Below are 20,987 nucleotides of genomic sequence, written 5' to 3'. Positions count from 1 at the left end.
CCTTTCTGTATTCCTGCATATTTATACCATAAATCCTCTGATATGTTTTTAAGTCGCCATGCAGACCCCAGAGGCAGGTGCTGACTCCGGGTCCAACGTACCCCTTCAGACCAGCGTGCCTGTGCAGCCTGCGGTCAGTTCGCAGCAGGTGGTGTCTCAGGTGCCCGTCCAGCAACAGGTGAGACATTGCCACAATTGACCAATCCCAATCAAGTATTCCAGAGAGCTGTGTAATAAGAGAAATGCAATGTACTGCTATAGGAGTCACTATCAGTGTAATTGTGCAGTAAATGTGTGTTTGTGTCTGCAGGCGCAGACTGTTCAACAGGTCCAACATGTGTACCAAGCACAGGTGCAGTATGTTCAGGAGGAGAACAACAGCGTTTACACCAACGGAACCATGTGAGTGATTTTATGCCACACCCGGTCTACACCAGATGCGAGCAATGTTGCATCGTGCCACAACGCCTTGAGGCCATCAACACTATACATGTCAAAGCGGACGTTGTAAACCATTATTTTTCTTGTTGGCAGGAGTAGCACCAGCGCATGCAGTGCAAAATAGAACGGGGCATCCATTTATTGTCGGCGCAACTCAAGAACTCATCCAGTGTAGACCGCGTCTTTGATTATAATGGGAGCGATTTGCTTGTCGTCACATTTCACACCGCTCACGTCTAGTGAAGACAAGGGTCAAGGGTTTTTATACAGGCATAGAGGACATGTCCTGCATACTATCCAGGGCTGCATTTCCCAATGCATTGCAAGCTTAAGCTGATCATGGAGACCATTGGCGCCAATGATAGGCTTACGATGCTTTTGGGAAAGCAGCCCTGGGCTTTTCACCCTGCGCTTAACATCTAAAGGTGTGGGAACCCGACTTCCTGTTTTAGTTGCATACCCAAAATTAAAGGATTATAAACTTGACAAAAGAAAACCAAGGAGGGTCAAGTGTTTGGTATCACTGTAAAGAAATCTTTTCAAATTTGTAATGATATAGATTATGAAATATTCTGAGACTCTCGGTTTAAGAAACTGCTGAAAAATCACACTCTAATGTAATTTTTTTCTTATTTCACATTAAATATCTCTGGGTGTAAATAAGGTGCCAAAAAATGCTTTTCATTGTTCCCAGTCATGTCAACTGTATCGGGGTAAAATTTTGTGTTGATACAAAGTAATCAAACTCAAGGACGATTTCTGGGAAAAAAGCCAAGGGAGCCAAGATAACAATAACATACATCAGCCTCCAGAAACCCCAAATCCACAGTCTCTGTCACCACACACCTTCTCCCTCTCATCAACATCCCCACTTCTGAGCTTCTCTGAGAAAATGGGGGAACTAGTGTATGCTCTCGTGAAAGCTCTCTCTCACTCCATTGCTGCGAGCCCCCAGATACCAACCAATAAACGGTGGGCCCGTCTACCACCAAAGCCTGCAGGCCCAGCTCCCCCTCCCCCTGAGAGAGCTCTCCGGCCACTGCCACAACGCAAGGGTACATATCGTCCTTCTGTTCTCGATGAACAACAAACATCTGATAACAGCTCTAATTGACATGTATCAGGTCCTCGCTACGGTAGCAGCAGCTCTCACAAATATTTACAGAACACGCGGGAACCCGCTGTGCCAGTAGATTTTTCAATATCTGTTATGTTAAGTGATAGGAAGACTAAGGCTTTCTCAATACCTATGGCAAACCAATCTAATCTGTTGCACATTAGATGTCAACCCAACATTACCGTGGGCCAAAAACAGATACTGTCAAGTTAGCACTTTTAAACATCCGCTCACTAAAGAACAAGTAGTTTCTAGTCAATGACCTAATCGCCACAAACAACCTGGACTTTGTGTTTCTAAATGAGACTTGAACAGCTGCAGTGGAACCGTCCTCAATGAATCAGCCCCTCCAAACTTTACTTTCATGAGTGTTTACAGAGATGTTAGGAGAGCTAGCAGTGATATTTAAAGATGTCTTTCAATACAAGCGTCACTTGGTGATTACTTGACCTTTTAATATCGAAGTATTGTACTAAAAGTTGCTCCATGCACTATTTATAGTTGTTTATAGGCTTCCAAAATACTGATGATTTTACATATCTGATATCCTCTCCATTTGACTGTTTTGTTATTGTTGGGGATTTTAACATTCATATAGATAATCCTATTTAGCTGTTACTCACTCTATTTTCATCTGTGAGTAAAACAAATAGTCTGGTTGTATTTTACTCTTTAAGAGCTTTCCAACAACATATGTCACATGAATATTATATGAGATTGATGTTTTTACCAATTACAATAATACGTGCAGTGCAATGTTTTTTTTTTATATATATATATAAATGATCAAAACGTAACACTTCTGATTTATCTGCATGTTTCAAAGCACTCAGTTTTGGTCATAATGTCACATGCATTGGAAAGTAGAGCTGCTAATCTTTCAAACGGCTCCTATTTTGTGTTAGTTAATTCTGCAGTTATTCATATTTTGACCCATCTGAGCTTAAAGGGTTAAAAACTCTAAAACAGGTATGTTTGTCTTGTGTCAAGCCTGCCTTTAAGTACAGGACTCGTCCAGCCCACTACAGTCCTTCTGTCGTGTCACTGAAACGTGCCGGCTCTAAACATGTGGCCCCTGACGGCCTCAAGCATCAGTAAAAGTGGGAATTGTGTTCAGTCACCTGAAAATGACCACAAGTATTGATGAGCACCTGCAGTAAGTCCGTGATCATGTGCATTTTACCCAAAGGATCCCAAGAAACAGTGACATGTTCCACAGAAAAGCACTTTCAGAAATCCAGCTGTCCCCCCCCTCACACGGGTCAGCTGAAACTGCCCTAAGTGCTTCTGCCTGTTTAACAGCATTCGGCTGGTTCATATTTAGAAATTCACTCAGCGAGAAGTCAAGATCTTATAAATTGGCTATTATAAATAAAATGTCATCAAGCTGAAAGGAGAAAGCACACATCAGAATGGCAATCAAAAGCAATGTTCTCTATGAAAATAGTTATGCTTTGGTGATTTGCGTAACCATGGAAACGGCACTCTCACCTGAAGTTGAAAGGATGCAAACCCATCAAGACGTGACTTATATTAAGTCAATTAAAGAAAAGTGCGTGTGCTGATGTAATTTAAAAAGTGCCAGAAATAATTGTGGAAAAAAATGAAGAAGAGAAAAAACACATTTAGCAGCCGAATCTCATGTGCTTTTGTTTTATTGGCAGAAGGGCATATTCGTACACAGAACCGCAGCTGTACAACCAGAACAGCGGCGGGAACTACTTCGATACGCAAGGAAGCTCGGCTCAGGTGAGCACTGTGGTGACGACTCACAGTATGGCCAACAACGGCAACGGGGGTCTGGCCATGGGACTGTCTGGAGGCCAAATCATCAGCAGCTCAGGAGCTTATCTGATTGGAGGAAACTCAATGGATGGCTCCGCCCCTCACACGCAGACCACTAGAGCCTCCCCCGCCACGGTGAGCTCCAATCACAGACGGCCACATCACTCCCGATGCATCTCACGGGTCACATATGAACGTTAAACATCAAGATTCACAAGCATACTGGTCAAACAGTCTGAGACCACATTGAAAATCTTCATATATAAATATTAATAATCAGTGGTTTTATCTAGTTTTTCTCTTTACGAATCTCTAAGAAGTATCACTCGATGGTAAAATATAATTTTTTAGTAAAACTGTTAAATGGCATATTGTTAACAATATTGGAAATAATTCATAATATTAATAATTAACATTCTTTTTAAGGCTGGGTATTGACCCTTTGCTAAGCTCCGCCCCTCTTGCATAATGAGCACTCGCTCAAGCTCTGAGAACTGCCCATTGGAAGGAAACGTGTTTTACATTTTTACATTCGGATAAAATCCCACTTAAAACTACTCAAACACACACTAATCCCGCAGGCTCTCATTGGAAAATGGCAAACGAGTAACGGCAGCCCGGCAACAGTTGCTAAGACAGGATTGGTCACAAACACTTTTAAGGCGAGGCTTAGCGAAGAGTCGATTGAAAGAAATTCTCTCTCGGCTAATTCTGTTAATTATTCAAGGGACCGTCTAACAAGATACCACACAAAAATATACATTTTACTAATTATATTTTATACATTTTTCATCATGTCACATTTTGGCTTATTTAAATAAACAAATCAATGTATTTAATCAGTAAATATGATCTATATTATTTTTTGTTACATGTTTATTGTTTAAATCACATAATTTGTACTATTTACACTGAGTTGTCGAACGAGTGTGAAAAAACGGTACCGTCTCTTTAAGAAAACAGTGTCTGTAAATGAGCGCATGTTAATGAGAGAGACTCGAACAGCTTTATCTCATCTATGCCATGCACGATTAGAATTTAATGTTTATTTTTTGTTGTTTTTGATCAACAACTGACTGTAAAGGACAGAAAGGATATCAAGGCTACATCCACTTTGATCCGGGTGCATTTGAAAACGCAGTTTTCGGAACGCTCTCATCCACACTGCTGTTTTCAAGCATTTTCCAAAAGTTGCTCATCCGCACTCAAACGGATAACAACGCTTAAATTCCCACCGTACATGTGAAAATTTGCCGTTCCATGTACGGGCTGAAACGCGATTGTCCTCGTTTCGTCGCCGGACAGCAATTCCAAAGAAACATTGTATCGCCTATGAAGGAATACATTGTGAAGGCTGTACAATGTAACGTTCATCTTTAACAACACTCTCGAAGTGAATAACAGGCACAATAATGCCGCTCAATGTGCGCCACCATCTTGATTGTTTTGGGTTGAATGGATCACATGACTGCGTCACATGACATCAAAATACATCATCGTTTTCCGATATTTTTGCTGTCAAAAACAGCGTCGCAGTGTGGACGAAAGGCCAAAATAAAGAGAAAAAGATGCTTTTCCGAACAAAAACTTATTAGTGTGGATGTGGCCTAAAAGAGACGTTAATGAAATCTAATTTTTGGACACACATTATACGGAAACACTTTTACTCTCGACACGCAGTTAAAGGATCTCGCTGCTGAACGCTTGACGACTAAACTACACAATTACTGCCGAGTGAAATCTAAACATTCACCGACCGGTGAATGAAGAAAACTGAATTCACTCGTGGTCTCAGACTCTTATTATGAATGTAATGTTGCTGGAGGACTGATAACTTCCGCCCTCTGGTGGTGGGGTTTGGTAATGCCCAACACCATGTTCCTCTGTTCTGTGTGAAAGTCGATAATAGAAATCCAGAGAACAGTAATTGTGGATGAGTATATCTGCTGTGCCGTGTCGTAGTGTGTGATTTGGTTGCTGGGATGCTTTAGTGGGGTGATTCTCTGCTGCTCATCTTCAGTACGGCTCTGTCGCTACAGTCTACATTTGATTTGTTTTCCCTCCATTTTTGTTTTGTTGTCCTTTATTCTTTTGCTCTTTGGTCTATCAGATTGAAATGGCGATTGAGACGCTCCAAAAGTCTGAAGGTTTATCCAGTCAGAGAAGTTCGCTGCTCAACAGCCATGTAAGTTGTAACCATGACAACCACGCACCGCTTTGCTTTGCTTGTCTCCTAGATATCTGCTTTGGTACTTTGCGTTTTTTGGTCTCTACAGGTAACAGTATCTTTCTCTATCTCTCCTCCTTGTTTCTTTGTAGATAAATGGAGCTATGCATGATTCGTCTCTTATGGTTTTACATGCCATTTATCGATTCTTGTGTGTATTGAGTAAAGCTTACGGTGTGTTAACTAACTGGTGCGTTACACATCCCAAAGTCAATATTATTCTTTGTGCTCATTTAGTGAAAAACATGGCTCTAATATAGGATGGGACAATATGAGGTTCACGATTCGATGTAATCTTCATTTGATATAATAAAACTTAAAATGACAAAATATGACGGATTATTTTATTTTATGAAAAAAAATGATTAAGCAAAATACACTTTATAAAATCATCAAAATAAAGTTATTAACATAAATGCTCATAGTTTAGAAGAAAATATCACAAAAATAGTGTGCCGCATTCTGGCTGATCAGGTGCAGAACATGCAACAAAACCTGTCCTGAAAAAAGCGTGAAAGTGAAAATTAATATTTTAATCATTTGTTTGTCATCATTATTATAATCATATTTTAGCTTTGTAAAAAATGCAAAAATTCTACTTTATATTAATTAACATTATATCTTGAAATTGAGCTATCACTGAAATAATGTGTATAATTTACAAGTAATAACATTGAGTTTACATTCATTTCTATAAGAAACACTTAAAAGGTCACTGTCACTTTAAGAGTTCCGGTTCAGCGAACATCAACGAGAATCTCTCGGTTTCTTTAGTATCCACTCTGTGTGAGATTAAAATGAATATTTATTGTTACTTATGTATCTGACTGTAAAGAACAGAACGGATATTATAAGACACATTATTTAATGACAGTGGAGTCGCCTCATCTTTGATGGCCACACATTACACGGAGGAAATGACCAGTTTTAAAGCACTCGAGCACTTCATCAAAACAAGGTGATTTTCCAGGTATTCCTGAACGTACATTTCTAAAAGCTAAATTATGATGTTTGAGCACATGGACGGAAAACAATGTTGCAAATATCGAGATACGCCACGATATGGTTCGTCATTTTTGTGTTGGTGTTATATCGAAATATGATATATTGTCCCATCCCAACTCGATTGTGTTTGATTAGATATTTACTGCATTTTAATTCTTGCATTAAACATTTCAAGTCTACATTTTAAGCCTTTTCCGAGTAAATACATAAAAAACTAGATTAGGGATGCACCGATATGAACATTTCTGGCCAACACAGACAGATTTGAACAAACTAGAGGCCGATAACGATATTTATTCATTTACCTTATTTTGTCATCGGTGTATATGCTCTGTTGAACACAACTTAAAAATAGCCACAATGAAAAGTAAATACAAGAACAAGAAAAAAAATGGATGATTTTGGGGAAAAACGCCATTTTTGCACTTCTGAACAGTAAAACTCAGTTAACATAATAATAGAACATTACAAATTAATATTATGCGAATTTAACATGCTTAACTTTTTCGGATTTCATTTTTGTTTTATGTTGGCATTTCTTTATATTACACATAGAAAAAAAAACATTTATAAATTTAATACAAAGCAATACATTTATGTAATTATAAAAAAATTAAATAAAAACATTCTAATCTGCGTTTTTTTTTTACCTTTTAAGCTCTGAAGGAGTTTTTAAAGATTCCCTGTTTCAGTGGCTTACTCCATTAAAGGCTTATAACTCGAAAAATAAATAAATAAACATATATAATAAAAAAACAAGGAGGGTCAAGTGTTTGGTAGCATTGTGAAGAAAATGGTTAAAAACATTTAATGATGTAGATTATGATACATTCGGAGACTCTCAGCCTTAGCAACTGCTGAAAAATCTCACAAAACGGAGCCAAAGTGTTAAATGTTTCTGATTTGACATTATATATCTTTTGGTGTAAATAATGCGGCTCCGAAAAACTGCTTTTGTTCATTCCCGATCATGTCGACTGTATCTGAGAAAGTGTTAGTGTTGATGCGACAAATCAATCAAAAGTTACAATATTACAAATATAATGTATCATAGTGTCCAAAAACATCTCCAAACAAATAAAAGATAATAACTGTACATAAGAACTAATTACACATGCAAACACAACAATGACTAAAGGTTTGCATAGCATGCACACATGATTTTAGTCATGAGATTTCACAGAATGAGTTTCATTCTGTGTCATTTGAGTCATCATTGAGTCTGTGTCGTGTATTTGGCGCCATCTCCTGGTGGTCATATGTAACATTGTGCTTCATGTGGATTATCTAATGATCTATACATCTGATTATCTTGTGTGTGGACACGTTTGAAAGATAATCACAGACTCTAAATAATGACATGTGAGATTTTACGTTCTGTTTTTTTTTTCATGACATTATAAGCAAAAACGTGGCACTTAAGTAACACAATTATTGTCAATATAGACATATATTTAGCTGTTACTCGCTATACTTTTGTATGTGAGTAAAACAAATAGTCTGGTTGTATTTTACTCTTTAAGAGCTTTCCAACAACATATGACACATGACTATTTGATCAGTTTGATATTTTTACTGATTACAATAATATGTGCAGTGCAAATGTATTTTTAATATAAATGATCAAAACGTAAACTTCTGATTTATCTGCATGTTTCAAAGCACTTGTTCAGTTTTGGTCATAATGTCACATGCTTTGAAAAGTAGAGCTTCTAATCTTTCAAATGATACATATTTTGTGTTAGTTCAGACTGCAGTTATTCATATTTTGACAATTTATTTTTTCTTGCTCGGCACTAGAAAAAATGGTGCTAGCAGATTAATCTGGGCTATAAAGGTCCAGTACGTTCAACATCAGCGTCTGGAGTGATACAGATATCTCTGTGCTCTCCACAGCTTCAGTGGCTGCTGGATAATTACGAGACAGCAGAGGGCGTAAGTCTGCCCCGCTCCACCCTCTACAGTCACTACCTGCGCCACTGTCAGGAGCAGAAACTGGACCCTGTCAATGCTGCGTCATTTGGGAAACTCATCCGCTCCATCTTCATGGGGCTGCGCACCCGCCGCTTGGGCACCCGGTAAAATCACCCCTACAGCCTCTCCTATCATTACCACATGCCCACTTCTGCTCTCTCCAAAGCAGCTGTACTGCATTCATTCACTGTAATCTCATTCTCCTCCTTGAATTTCAGAGGGAACTCCAAGTACCACTATTACGGGATCCGCGTGAAGCCGGACTCTCCTCTGAACCGGTTACAGGAGGACATGCAGTACATGGCGCTGAGACAGCAGCCCGTCCAACAGAAGCAGAGGTACTCTTGTCTCCATCCTTGACCACGACAACCATAACTATAGCCAATAAAATAATTAAAAACCTCATTGATCTATAGCTCTGTTTCAAAACATAGTGAGCCGTCGAAATATAGACAGAATATTAAAGCCTTTCCTAATGAAAGGCAACAACTTTATGCTGGTTTTTATGATACTTTGTGCCAATTATAATGACAGAATTTGAAGTCTTTGAAGTGTTTTTGTAAGTGAACGTTGGGAGCCGGCTCGCGTATCAGAAGAGCCGAATCATTCATAAAAATATTTAAAAATTAAGATATGAATAATCAAAAGATATAAATGAATAGAATTAACTAATTCAAAAGAACGAAAAAGTAAATAAAATAATAAAAGGCCTGATTGCTCAAGCACACTCACATTCGTTCTGACTGTCTGCTCAGTGTCAATCAGACACGCAGCGTCAACCAATGAGGGAGGGCGGAGCCAACTTATGTTATTCAGATTGTATTCGTTTTGAATTGTTACATTTATATGCACTTTGTTTATATACATTAAAAAAAGTTATACTTTAAATGCACATGTGAAATAGAATCCTTCTTTACATTTATTTCAATTTGTGGGATTCTGCAGTTTTGCTTATAATTTGCATAAATTGTTATTTATTTATTTTTTATATGGTGCATTATTCTATTATCAGTACCGCCGCTCCCTACACACATACTACGCAGTCTGCGTAGGGCACCAATTCCCTAGGGGGGCACCAGAAAGTCCACCAGCTGCCCTTACTTGCACATTATTCGTTATTCAAGGACCCGAAAGCAGTTGCAGAACACAGACGATCACTTCATGCTCGTATTACGCAAACCCCCAGAACTCCGCGTAGGGCATCGATTTGGCCAGCGGCGGGCGGCCCTGTCTTTATGCTGTTCAGACTGTATTAGTTTTGAATGGTTCAATTTATATGCACTTTGTTATATACTATAAAAAGTATAATACAACTTTAAATGCAAATGCTTAATAGCATTCTTTTTCATAACAAAGCAATGCATTTATTCAAATTAAGTAGAATTGTTTTAACACCAATTGTAGTCAAACAATCGCAAATGGTTTGACTTGGAAAAAATCAAAAACATATATTTTTTAAAAGAGCCGTTTGGGAGCCAAATGAGCCGGAATGCCCATCACTACTCCCGACCACGTGTAAATCGTGCGCAAGACATCCGAACATTTTGTTCTTTCAGGCGAACTGTCATGACTGTTTATAGATACAAGTTAAATTAAATAAGTAATGAAAAAAATGTTTTATAATTAAATGAGTGAAATCATTTAAATAAACATAAATTAGTAAAAAAATTAAATTATATATAAGAAAAAAAAAAATCTATTTTTTTCCCAACTAAGCTTCTCGTTTGTCCAGCAGAATTGCTTGACGTGCTGTGAAAGGTTCATGGAAATTTGCAGTTTGTTTTTGATTTACTTTCTCGTTTTTATGAAAAAATTATGCCCTCTAACGTGACTGCCTGGTTGGGCAGTTTTGTTGTTTTTAAAATGGGCTCTATAATTTAGTTTTCATAATTTAATAGGCATCAATAAATCGTGTTCAGTTGATAACATATGCTCAATGCTAATGCTGTTAAACCTATAAATAAACACATATAAACACAATACAATGCCCACACATGGTCATATAGCTTGCAAATCTGTAATATCTTACAGTTTCAGTCAACGATCTTCTTCAGGCATTCTGTTAATGTCTCTGAAGATTCTTCCGATTGTAAGTATATCACTGCTACTATCATGATTTACCCGAGGAGTTTCACAAACGATGCTGGTGATGCACTGAACTGAACCAGAGAAGGTTAACGGTGGTGGATATCCTCCTTCCATTTTATACACTCATGTCAAACCATTTAAGGCAGGGCAAAGGGAGGGGCCAGGTTGTGATCACACACACCGGGTCCCTTATCAGGCTAATCAAGCCTCCGAGAGGGATAAAGGCCGACTGCGGAGGATTGATTAGCCTGATAAGGGACTGGGTGTGTATGATCAAGTCTGGTGCCTTCCTTATATGCCGATTTCATGGACGTGGATTATTATAATTGTGAATGTGCACACGCCGCCTATTTACGATTGCACTAACATACACACGTTTTACTAACAAATCTGGGGAGTACGAAGTGTTTGTGAATCTGGTGGAGAGTTCTCGGGAAGGTCCATTTGGTTTATTTTTGTCTATGCGTCTATGCTCTACAAAGAGAGTAAATGTAGCATCAAATGTCGCACTATGCTACAACTAAAAATGTCTGTGATTTGCCACTGGCTGATAAATGTTAGCATTTCTCTCAGCAGTGATTGAGTCATATAGCGATGAAGAAGTTATTAGCAGAGATGCTTTCACTACTCACTGAGAGTAAAAGTTTGTTTCCAAAGAGCGAGATCCACGCAATCCATTTGTCTTTGGATAATGTTTCTTTTAATATCATTTCTGTTATTTACAATCGGTTGTTGATCAAAAACAACACCCATGGCAAGGATGCGGTAAAGTAGCTGTTACTCTAATATGCGCTGAATTACAGAATTATCATATTTACAGTATTGATGCTATATATGGAATGATGAAAAAATGGATCAAATCCAAGTCAGAAGGTCCCCTTTATAATTAACAGCACTGTCTGAAAGAGAATGTCTCTGAATCAGCGGGAGAGCGAGATAAAGGGGAGCCGGAGGCGCCAGTTCGAGAGAAAGAGAGAGACGCATGTGTGTCTGCATCCTTATGTTTGATGTTGTTTTAAGTTCGTTTATATCATTAAAGTATATGTTGACTGTTCAACCGGTTCCCGCCTCCTCCTTGCCCATCCTTTACCTGTTACAGTGGTGCTGAAACCTGGGAGGGAGGAGGGACGCGCTGTCGCGGAGACCTTGCCGCTGCCATCCACCAGGGGAGCAGCCGTGGCCATCTGCCCGAGGACGGAGGGGTCGCTGCCAGCCGCCGAGAGCCGGAGGAACCGCTGCCGTCCGCCGAGAAGTGGAGGAGCGGTTCCATCCGCCAGGGGTCGGAGGGCACGCTGCCATCCGCTGGGGAGTAGCGGTTGAGGACTGGGCAACTGGGAGTCTGGGAGCCAACAAGCAAGTTCTCTCTCTCTTTCTCTCTCTCTCGAACCGACGCTTCCGGCTCCCCTTTATCTCGCTCTCCCGCTGATCAGCCGATTCAGCGCCGGCCGTGCACCATCAAAACATTCAGAATTCCAATTGAATCGGGAGCTTGTGAATCAAATTCGAATGAAAAAAATCTGTATCAAAATTCAGCCTTAGATATGTTTATTTCAATCAGCCACTTCTTCCAAATCAAGTCACTTATAAGGTTTATTTTCTGTTTGGATGCTGCCTATGTAGACGGCAAGCTCACCAAGTCTTGAAACAAAGCTGATCTCTCACTGTACCTTTTCTAGATTCAAGCCAGTGCACAAGGTGGACAGTGTTTCAGGGGAGAACTTCTCCAGTGGTGGTCAGCACACGCCCAACACTGCAGAGCAGACGTTCATCGCTCAAAGCCAGCACCATCAGCAGTTCCTGGGTAAACATGAAGCACATTCACTGAAAACTGCTAACGCACGTTCATGTTGTAGCTGTGCCTTTCTGAACTCTCCTAAATGCCCCATCAGATGCCTCTAGAGCTCTGCCAGAGTTTGTGGACCTTGACCTCGGAGAGTCTGTGGAAGGTGTCGGCCCAGAGGACGTCAAAGCCCTTCAGATGCTGTACAGAGAACACTGCGAGGTCAGTCGCTCAGTACGACGGTTATGGTGCAAATCACTGCGCATTGGTGCTTAATGAATTAAAGTTTAAAGGTGTTGTATCACTGTTGTCACCTGCAGGCCATTTTAGACGTGGTGGTAAACCTTCAGTTCAGTCTAATTGAGAACTTGTGGCAGACTTTCTGGCGTTATTCTCCCTCCAACTCTGTAGATGGCGTCACCATCATCGAAAACAGGTATGTTACCCGGCACCCCTTTAGTGCTGGATAAACTGATGGATAAACCGATGACTACATTGCAATTATTTGTGTGCAGCGGGATGAGCGAGATCGAGGGCCGTCTACCGCAGGCCAGACTGGTTCTGCTCTGCCGAAATGAGGCGGTGCTGAAGTGGATGAACACCTGTGATCATCTGATGTATCAGGCCCTCGTGGAGATCCTCATCCCTGATGTTCTGAGACCAATTCCTAGTGAGTTATTTTCTCTGTTGTCTCAGCCCCAAGACGGCTGATGCATATGACAATCACCATCTAAATCACCATCTGCGTTCACCAGGTGCCTTGACTCAAGCCATTCGAAATTTTGCCAAAAGCCTTGAGGGCTGGCTCACCAACGCCATGAGCAGCATTCCCCAGAGGATGATCCAGACCAAGGTTAGTATGTAGAATGCTGAACATGTTGAAGTTAAGCTGAATGCATGCGGTGGAATTTAATACCACCAGTTGTCCTGTAGTCATGATAGCTGTTAGTCACCGCAGAAATCCTAATACTCAGAGTTTATGTTCACTTGTGCAGGTTTCCGCTGTTAGTGCCTTCGCTCAGACCCTCCGCAGATACACGTCTCTGAATCATCTGGCGCAGGCAGCTCGTGCAGTCCTGCAGAACACCTCCCAGATCAACCAGATGCTCAGCGATCTCAACCGCGTTGACTTCGCCAATGTGCAGGTAGGTCACGGGCTCAATAGTTTTCAGAGTTTTGAATGTGTACACTTTCACGTTTATTGAGAAGAACGATGCACTCACTTTGGTGATGACATACAGGAGCAGGCCTCGTGGGTGTGCCAGTGTGAAGAGGGGGTGGTCCAGCGTCTCGAGCTGGATTTCAAGGCCACGCTCCAGCAGCAGAGCTCGTTGGAACAGTGGGCAACTTGGCTGGACAACGTGGTATCTCAAGTTCTCAAACCGTACGAGGATAAACCAAGCCTCCCCAAAGCTGCACGCCAGTTCCTGCTCAAGTGGTCTTTCTACAGGCAAGTTTTTGCACCTGGTTCACTTTTCACATTGTATTATTTGGCACGGCACTGTCATCAGTTTGAGTTCCACTGTGAGTGCTAGTGGTGGCCTTTTACCACAATAGTTAGGGTAATGGTGCCTTGTCCTCTTTTCAAACTCAGCTTTGTTTCTTTTGTTTAACCATCAAAACTCAACATGCACAGAACCGCACTTGCGTCTCTGTTGGAGATACATTGCAAGAAGTGCGAAGCATGCATGCCAAAGGCAGTTTCTACCGAGACGAGCAACAATAGTGGGCGTGCTAGTGCGTGGCAGGGCTAGTTGTATTCACACTGTCACTTCCGGGGCTTCATCGTGCCTCCTCTGGTCTTTCTTGGGGCCAATGGCCTTTGGCTCGCTAATTACCCTTGGGCCAAACAAGGCTAACTGGGGATTGAGGAGGGTGGTGTTGTACATGAACTTGCCAGGTTGTGTATCCAGCGCAGAAAAAAATTGCTGAAACAGTACAAATCCGTTATAAAACACAAGGGACAAAGCGGTGCCCAAAGAAAGAACTTTCCATGGTTCGAGATCATGGACGGTGTGCTGGGACATCGTCCCACTATTAGTGGGGAGACCACTCGGGACACTGTGGCAGTGAAAGTCGGTGAGTTGTCAACGCTAACCTATCTTGCTAGCTAGCTAATGTTTACAAATGATATAACTTCGATATTCTAGATAACTAGTGAAGACTTTAAAATGTATGTCTTGTCCCCGTTGTGAAGCCACGGAACCAAACAATGCAGGGCTATTGGCCCGATGGTGGGAACGCAGATTGAATTTGGTCTCGAGGTCCGAGGCTATTAGCCCTGACTGCCCAGTTGATAGCCCTGGCTTGCTATCAACTGGCCTTATAGTGGAAAAGCAGCTAATTAGGAATGCATTAATAGGCAAAATTATTATCATCAAGAGTGGTTCACTTATGAAAATTAGGCAAACCGTACTGGTGTCCAACATGACCAAACCTCATGCCAACGGACTCTGGCGCAGTTCCTTGCTGTGAGTTTAGAACTGCTTCCAATGAAACTCGGACATCAAGCAGAGAGTCCTCACCAATTTCATAAAGCATAACGTGCAGAGTGCAAAATATTTAAGTACTTTTTACTTGCGTGTTTTGCAGCTCTATGGTCATCAGAGATCTGACCCTTCGGAGCGCTGCCAGTTTTGGCTCTTTCCACTTGATCCGGCTGCTGTATGATGAGTATATGTTCTACCTGGTGGAACACCGTGTCGCCCAGGCAACGGGAGAGACGGCCATTGGAGTTATGGGAGAGGTAAGGACTGCGTCTCTCAGCGGTGGGGTTTGTGAAGCTCAGCATGAGCTGCAGTACGTTGTGAAGTCAAGACTTTCTCTCTAATTGCTGTTTCTTTGTGCTGTTCCATCTACTGCAGTTTCAGGACCTGAATACCATGTCACCTGCCAACATTGACAAAGGTAAGACCGCCAAAGCTCAGACTGCAAGCGGAGACCTTATTGCACACTGTGTTACATAATTATAGTCCACACGAACAAGTTTAACCAGACAAGCAGGGACTCTGATTTTGTTGCTTTTGAGAGACGTTTCTGGATAATCCATTACTGTGCAAACACTGTTCATAAGGCAAAAACACATTGTTGATTTTAAGCATGTACTCGGATTTTAAATTCAATGTGAAGTCAAGATTTACTTCGATCCACTGGTTTACTCAATTCCCCATCATTTCACTAGGAAGCACGTCACATCACAGACATAAAATGCATTGCAAATGCCGTTTTCAGTCTATCATGATTTGTTCCTTTCTATGATAGATGAGGTGAGCGAGATGGACAGTGATCTGGATGATGAAATGGAGGAGTCCGACGAGCCCCTCGCCAAGCGGGAGAAGTCAGAGATGGAGGTGATCCAGGTGCTGCAGGTGGGAGCGATGGAGGATGGCAGCAGCGCGGTGGTGGGAGTGGTTCAGCCCAGTATGCTCGGCTCTTTGCCCCCAACTACTGGCAATCACACCGAGCTCATCCTCAGCTCGACCGGAACCAGCACCATCCGCCACTGCGGCAGCGTGGGAAACACGTACGCCTCTGTGTGAACATCCGAGGCCGTCAGCTTCTCTCTTTTCCTCTCTTTACGCTTCGTCTCTCACTACTATCTCACCGTTTGTCTGCAAGACATCCCTTCTTATCTTCCATGACGATAGCAGCGTGGTTTACGTCACAGAAACAGGATGTTGATGCATAGCTGCTTTCTGTTCCAGCCCTTCGGTCTGGCTACGGGCAAAGTTCTGATGAACGTTAGGATGTGACGAGATGTTGATTGTAAAGTTGAACGCCCTGATGTTTATAGGATGACCCAGAACTCAAATCCAAGCCACTAGTTCCACAAGGGAAACGTAGACATTGATTCTGGAAAATACCATTTGCAGAGTCACGGTCTCTATTTTATTGTACAATTGTACTGGTCATTATTTACACTTTTGTTTAGAATATGTAATAGGCCAAATGTCGTGCTGTTGAGCTATTTGCTGTCTGGTTAGGGAGTGGAACGTCTCGCTGTATAACTGTGCTGCTATAATCGAAGCAAGCTAGACAACCGTACTGAACATAACGAGCTTGCCGCTTTCACCTACTGTACTTCTGCGGTCTGAGCGTCTCAAATTGCCTTCTGTTGGTAGATTAAGTTGTTTGGCAGTTTGAAGAGGATTTTACTTTTGGTCATAGTGCATATATGCTGCATGTACAAACTGCGTTGTGGGTCTTTTTATTTTTTAGAATTGGACCAAAAACACAGGAGTGAGGGACAACTGGCTGTCCTGGGCCATTTCGAAGCTTCGTTGCCTCTCACACCTGTGCGATATTGCAGAACAGAGCGAAATTCAGGGATTTTTTTGTACCTCGGGTTCATCTTAGTGCCTTAAGCCAAACAACAGCTTTTCATTTCGTCTGGACTGGTGATGTGAGGAGGTCGTTTGGTTTCGCTTGTACCGTAAACCACAGCGCCCAGAGAATATTTGTAGTCCCGCGTGGACATCTAGCAGCGGATTTATCGCGGTGGACATGTGGCTGGATTTGTGGTCTGACTTCAGCGTTTGTTAACGCCCGAGCACTCGCATTAAAATTCAGGATTGTGGTTTTGCGCCTGTTGCTGGATTACTGCTCCCTATCCACCGTCAAGGCCTGTTCTGTCCTCCGCCTCTTCAGTAAGGCGAAGGCCGCGTGTATATGTATGTTCGCGTGTGCACGGGTGCATGAAATTGGCCGAGGTGTTTGTCGTTTGATTGTCATGTGTGTACCTTGTCACCCTACCTCACACCGGCACTGCCGGTCTTTGACACAAAAATTCCGGATGTCTGGAATTGCGTTTCGTTTTTTTGCTGGCCCCCGATCACGTTCTCATCTTGTCATATGACTTCAGTTCTCATTTAAATGGACATCGGCTGCAACCACAAAAGTGAATATTTACAGATTAAAAAAAAGGAATATTCTGGGTTCAATACAAGTTCAATCGGCAGCAGTCGTGGTATAATGTTGATTACAACAAAACAGTGAGACACTTCCAATGGAAGTCAATGGGGTTTAATCTGTAAACATTCAAATACTGTTTCAAAAGTATAGACACAAGACATAAACAATATGTGTGTTAACATGATTTTACTGTCATTAAATCACTTAATAACCACATCTGTGTGAAGATAGACAATTTTACAACTTCGTTGCCATGACAACGTAACGCTGTAAACCCTAAAATGATCGACTGAATTCTGTTCACAAGACTCTAGACTGTCATTTAAGGGTTAAACTTCTGCTGCATCGAGTCACATGACACAACAGCATGACATTGATTACCTTGAAGCACTCTTACAGACGCAGCGCCAACATAAGTGCCTCTGGTGAGAAATATCTGTACGTTTATTATTGAAACCTGTTTGGTTGTAAAGAGGAGAGTCTCTAGTTTCATTTGATATGCCGCTTTAAAACATCCGTTCATTTTGTGCGCATCTGCGCGCTGATAAACATGATGTCCACATACGTGTACACTGGCACCACGTTTCCTCAAAAGTTGAAAAACATGTTACTATCACTACAATACGCTTCCATTCATTAATGTTAGTAAATACAATCCTTATATGTAGTTATGATGATAATAAGATGCATTTCAAACTGTTCTGAGACCAGTGCAGACAGACAGCACACTGGAGGTTAAGTCATGCACTAAATAGGGAGCAAGGGAGCATCCTATAGCTCTCCTATAACTGTTCTGAGACCAGTGCAGACAGACAGCAGACTGGAGGTTAAGTCATGCACTAAACAGGGAGCAAGGGAGCATCCTATAGCTCTCCTATAACTGTTCTGAGACCAGTGCAGACAGACAGCAGACTGGAGGTTAAGTCATGCACTAAATACTGAGCAAGGGAGCATCCTATAGCTCTCCTATAACTGTTCTGAGATCAGTGCAGACAGACAGCACACTGGAGGTTAAGTCATGCACTAAATACTGAGCAAGGGAGCATCCTATAGCTCTCCTATAACTGTTCTGAGACCAGTGCAGACAGACAGCACACTGGAGGTTAAGTCATGCACTAAATACTGAGCAAGGGAGCATCCTATAGCTCTCCTATAACTGTTCTGAGACCAGTGCAGACAGACAGCACACTGGAGGTTAAGTCATGCACTAAATACTGAGCAAGGGAGCATCCTATAGCTCTCCTATAACTGTTCTGAGACCAGTGCAGACAGACAGCACACTGGAGGTTATGTCATGCACTAAATAGTGAGCAAGGGAGCATCCTATAGCTCTCCTATAACTGACCATAAACCCTCCATAAAATTCAAGAAAAGTAGGGTCGAGTGGAAATGAACTTTAGAGGTAATCAATATTACCCCACAAATGCTGTCGATCAAGCTTCACTAATATTGATCCCGGAATATTCCTTAAATAACTCTGTACAGTCAGGGGTGGAGAGTCGTTTGGGAATAGATAGGTTGTTTGTTTTGCTTTAATTGCTGTGAAACAGTGACGATGATGTTAACGGTTGTGGGTCAACAGCATCCATTAGTGTAAGTCCATTATCTGCGTTCACTCTGGCAGGAGCTGCCGACCACCTTATGGACCTTTTTTGTGGTGCTTGACCCATTATTGACTGCTCTCTTATTATGGAAAACACTGGAAAATTGTAGCTGGAAACTGGATTACATTATTACTACTGACATGTTTTGTTTGTTTTCCAATGACTGCGTGCACGGAGGCTGTTTGATGTGTTTTATTCCTCTTATTAAGTGAAAATGTATAATTAATCCTGATTTTATTGTGAGGGAAATTGAGAGATTGAAGCTGTCCATTGTGTTGACGGTTTTGGAATAATAGGGATGTGATTTTAAAAGGACAACACGTGGTGATCATCGCCGTCCTGTGAAAGAGATCGTCCAATCATAATCACGATGACGCCGTGTGGAATCTGTGGGACGTACTGGAACGTGTTTTTACAAGTAATGGCCAGTTACTAAAGACGTCCTACTGCTGAAGATTATGTGATTGACCTGTAATCGCCCCCCAAAAAAGAAAAACTACAAAAATAAAATAAGTTGACTGTGTTTTAGTTCAGGTGGTTTTGCTACAGAAGAGCTTGTTTATTTTTTTCTTCTCTTTCTTTGTGTTTTGGTGCCTGGACGACGACGGCTCTTCTCCATTGGACAGTTTGATAGATGTCTTGACCGCGTGTGACGTCACTACTCTAAGTGCTTTTGGTCTTGCATGCCTTTTCTCGTGCTGCTAGAATTTCATTTATCTTTTGGACAACGTGCCAGGAAGCGTAGAAGAGTTCAGTGCGTTCATTTCCAACCGCATGCCTGTTTCTACTCAAACTTTGCCAACATACGGTTAAAAAAATAATGCTTCTTTTCCTTTGACAAGCCTTGCTCAATCATGCGAGGACACCTTGTAGATTTTGGTTGACACTAATTATGGCTCGGCCGTTTTGACTGAACCGTCGCAACCTTACTCTGGATATCAATGCAAGCTGTTCTTCGGATATCAGCATATCAACCCCCGAGTTACTGCAGAGGAGCGTGAAGGCAGCTTCACTGGCTAAAGACTTCAGTGCCTTTGATTTCACTACGACCTCCAGAACCAGAACAAGCCAACGGACGGAGCTTCCGAGTCTCCTAAAGCCGCCACACTCACCTACGACACATATGCACAGACCCGTTTGAAGGCACCCAAACTTTAACCGGCGATGAAACGATGACACGAACAGAACTGTGGGATTTCGCCAATAAAAGCACTGCACTATCACGGTCATCACGAATCGTTTTATTTGCGTTCTATTGTACGTAGAGTGACACGCTTGGTTTTTATGTCGTCTTATTTTTCGGGGTTGCTTCTGGAATATTTGAAGTGCCATTTGACGGTTTCCGTAGTGAGTCGTGGCCCGCTGTAGCGCGTTCAAATGCAAGCACAAGCATCGTGGTCCTCTTGAGACAAACTCTCAGAACTGAAGTCCTAGATGTAAATATGGAGATAAAAATGGAAGGATATTTATTTAAAGTCTCTTACTTTAAGCAGTTTAATGAGATCCGTTTGAAAGTGTAAAGTGTGATGATTTCTTTGTTTTCCCCATATCTCTTTATGGTTTTGGATGATGTACCTTTACCTATACAGTACATATGGATTTTTTTCCTCTTTTTGTGTGTTGTTCCAATTTACCTCTTAGTAAATTATATCCTCTGAAAATTGTTAAAGCTGACTAATACGTGTAGAGTGATTTGTATTGTGTATTTTACATGAAGGATAACAAAACTGGGGAACTTTTATATTTATAAGATGATATATTAACATTTAGTGTGTCAACATGAGGGAAATATAGGAATTATCCGGGACACATGTAGTTTGTTTTTTCTGAATATTTCAGACTTGAGCTCAGGCTAGCTTATTAGTGTTGTTTTCTTAAATTTGTGGCTTGTCTTTCAATTAATAAACCTTTTTCTTGTTGAAACAAGACCCGAGTGTTCTCGAACTTTATACTTTATAACAGGGGTGCACACACTTTTTTGTGTGATGATTTACTTTTAAATGACCAACTCAATAAGATCTACCAACTAAAAAAAACAGTTTCATTTAAAATAAT

The 20,987-nt window shown here is 41.4% G+C and overlaps 1 protein-coding gene across 13 annotated transcripts in view; it reads left to right on the top strand.

Moving 5' to 3' along the window:
* The window catches only part of LOC127636402 (transcription factor RFX3), a 211,971-nt gene that overhangs the window by 19,885 nt on the left and 171,099 nt on the right, over window positions 1-20,987 (top strand). For 4 of the 13 annotated variants that reach the window (XR_007969587.1, XR_007969586.1, XR_007969585.1 and 1 more), the window contains exons 2-17: window positions 54-178; window positions 311-402; window positions 3,223-3,478; window positions 5,454-5,528; window positions 8,472-8,653; window positions 8,768-8,887; window positions 12,314-12,438; window positions 12,527-12,639; window positions 12,738-12,853; window positions 12,933-13,087; window positions 13,173-13,270; window positions 13,413-13,562; window positions 13,659-13,867; window positions 15,010-15,163; window positions 15,282-15,324; window positions 15,679-18,062. Coding sequence is in view for 2 of the 13 variants with exons in the window: in XM_052116854.1 (XP_051972814.1) it covers window positions 59-178; window positions 311-402; window positions 3,223-3,478; window positions 5,454-5,528; window positions 8,472-8,653; window positions 8,768-8,887; window positions 12,314-12,438; window positions 12,527-12,639; window positions 12,738-12,853; window positions 12,933-13,087; window positions 13,173-13,270; window positions 13,413-13,562; window positions 13,659-13,867; window positions 15,010-15,163; window positions 15,282-15,324; window positions 15,679-15,956 (2,286 nt within the window). In the remaining 11 variants the exon portion in view is untranslated. Of the gene's footprint in view, window positions 1-53; window positions 179-310; window positions 403-3,222; window positions 3,479-5,453; window positions 5,529-8,471; window positions 8,654-8,767; window positions 8,888-12,313; window positions 12,439-12,526; window positions 12,640-12,737; window positions 12,854-12,932; window positions 13,088-13,172; window positions 13,271-13,412; window positions 13,563-13,658; window positions 13,868-15,009; window positions 15,164-15,281; window positions 15,325-15,678; window positions 19,411-20,987 lie in introns of those variants that run through there. The other 9 variants (XR_007969583.1, XR_007969580.1, XR_007969578.1 and 6 more) reach the window with 9 other exon arrangements.

Source organism: Xyrauchen texanus, chromosome 44 (genome assembly GCF_025860055.1).
Source record: "Xyrauchen texanus isolate HMW12.3.18 chromosome 44, RBS_HiC_50CHRs, whole genome shotgun sequence".
In the NCBI taxonomy this organism is placed as follows: Eukaryota; Metazoa; Chordata; class Actinopteri; order Cypriniformes; family Catostomidae; genus Xyrauchen; species Xyrauchen texanus.
This window is presented reverse-complemented; position numbering and strand designations above follow the sequence as displayed.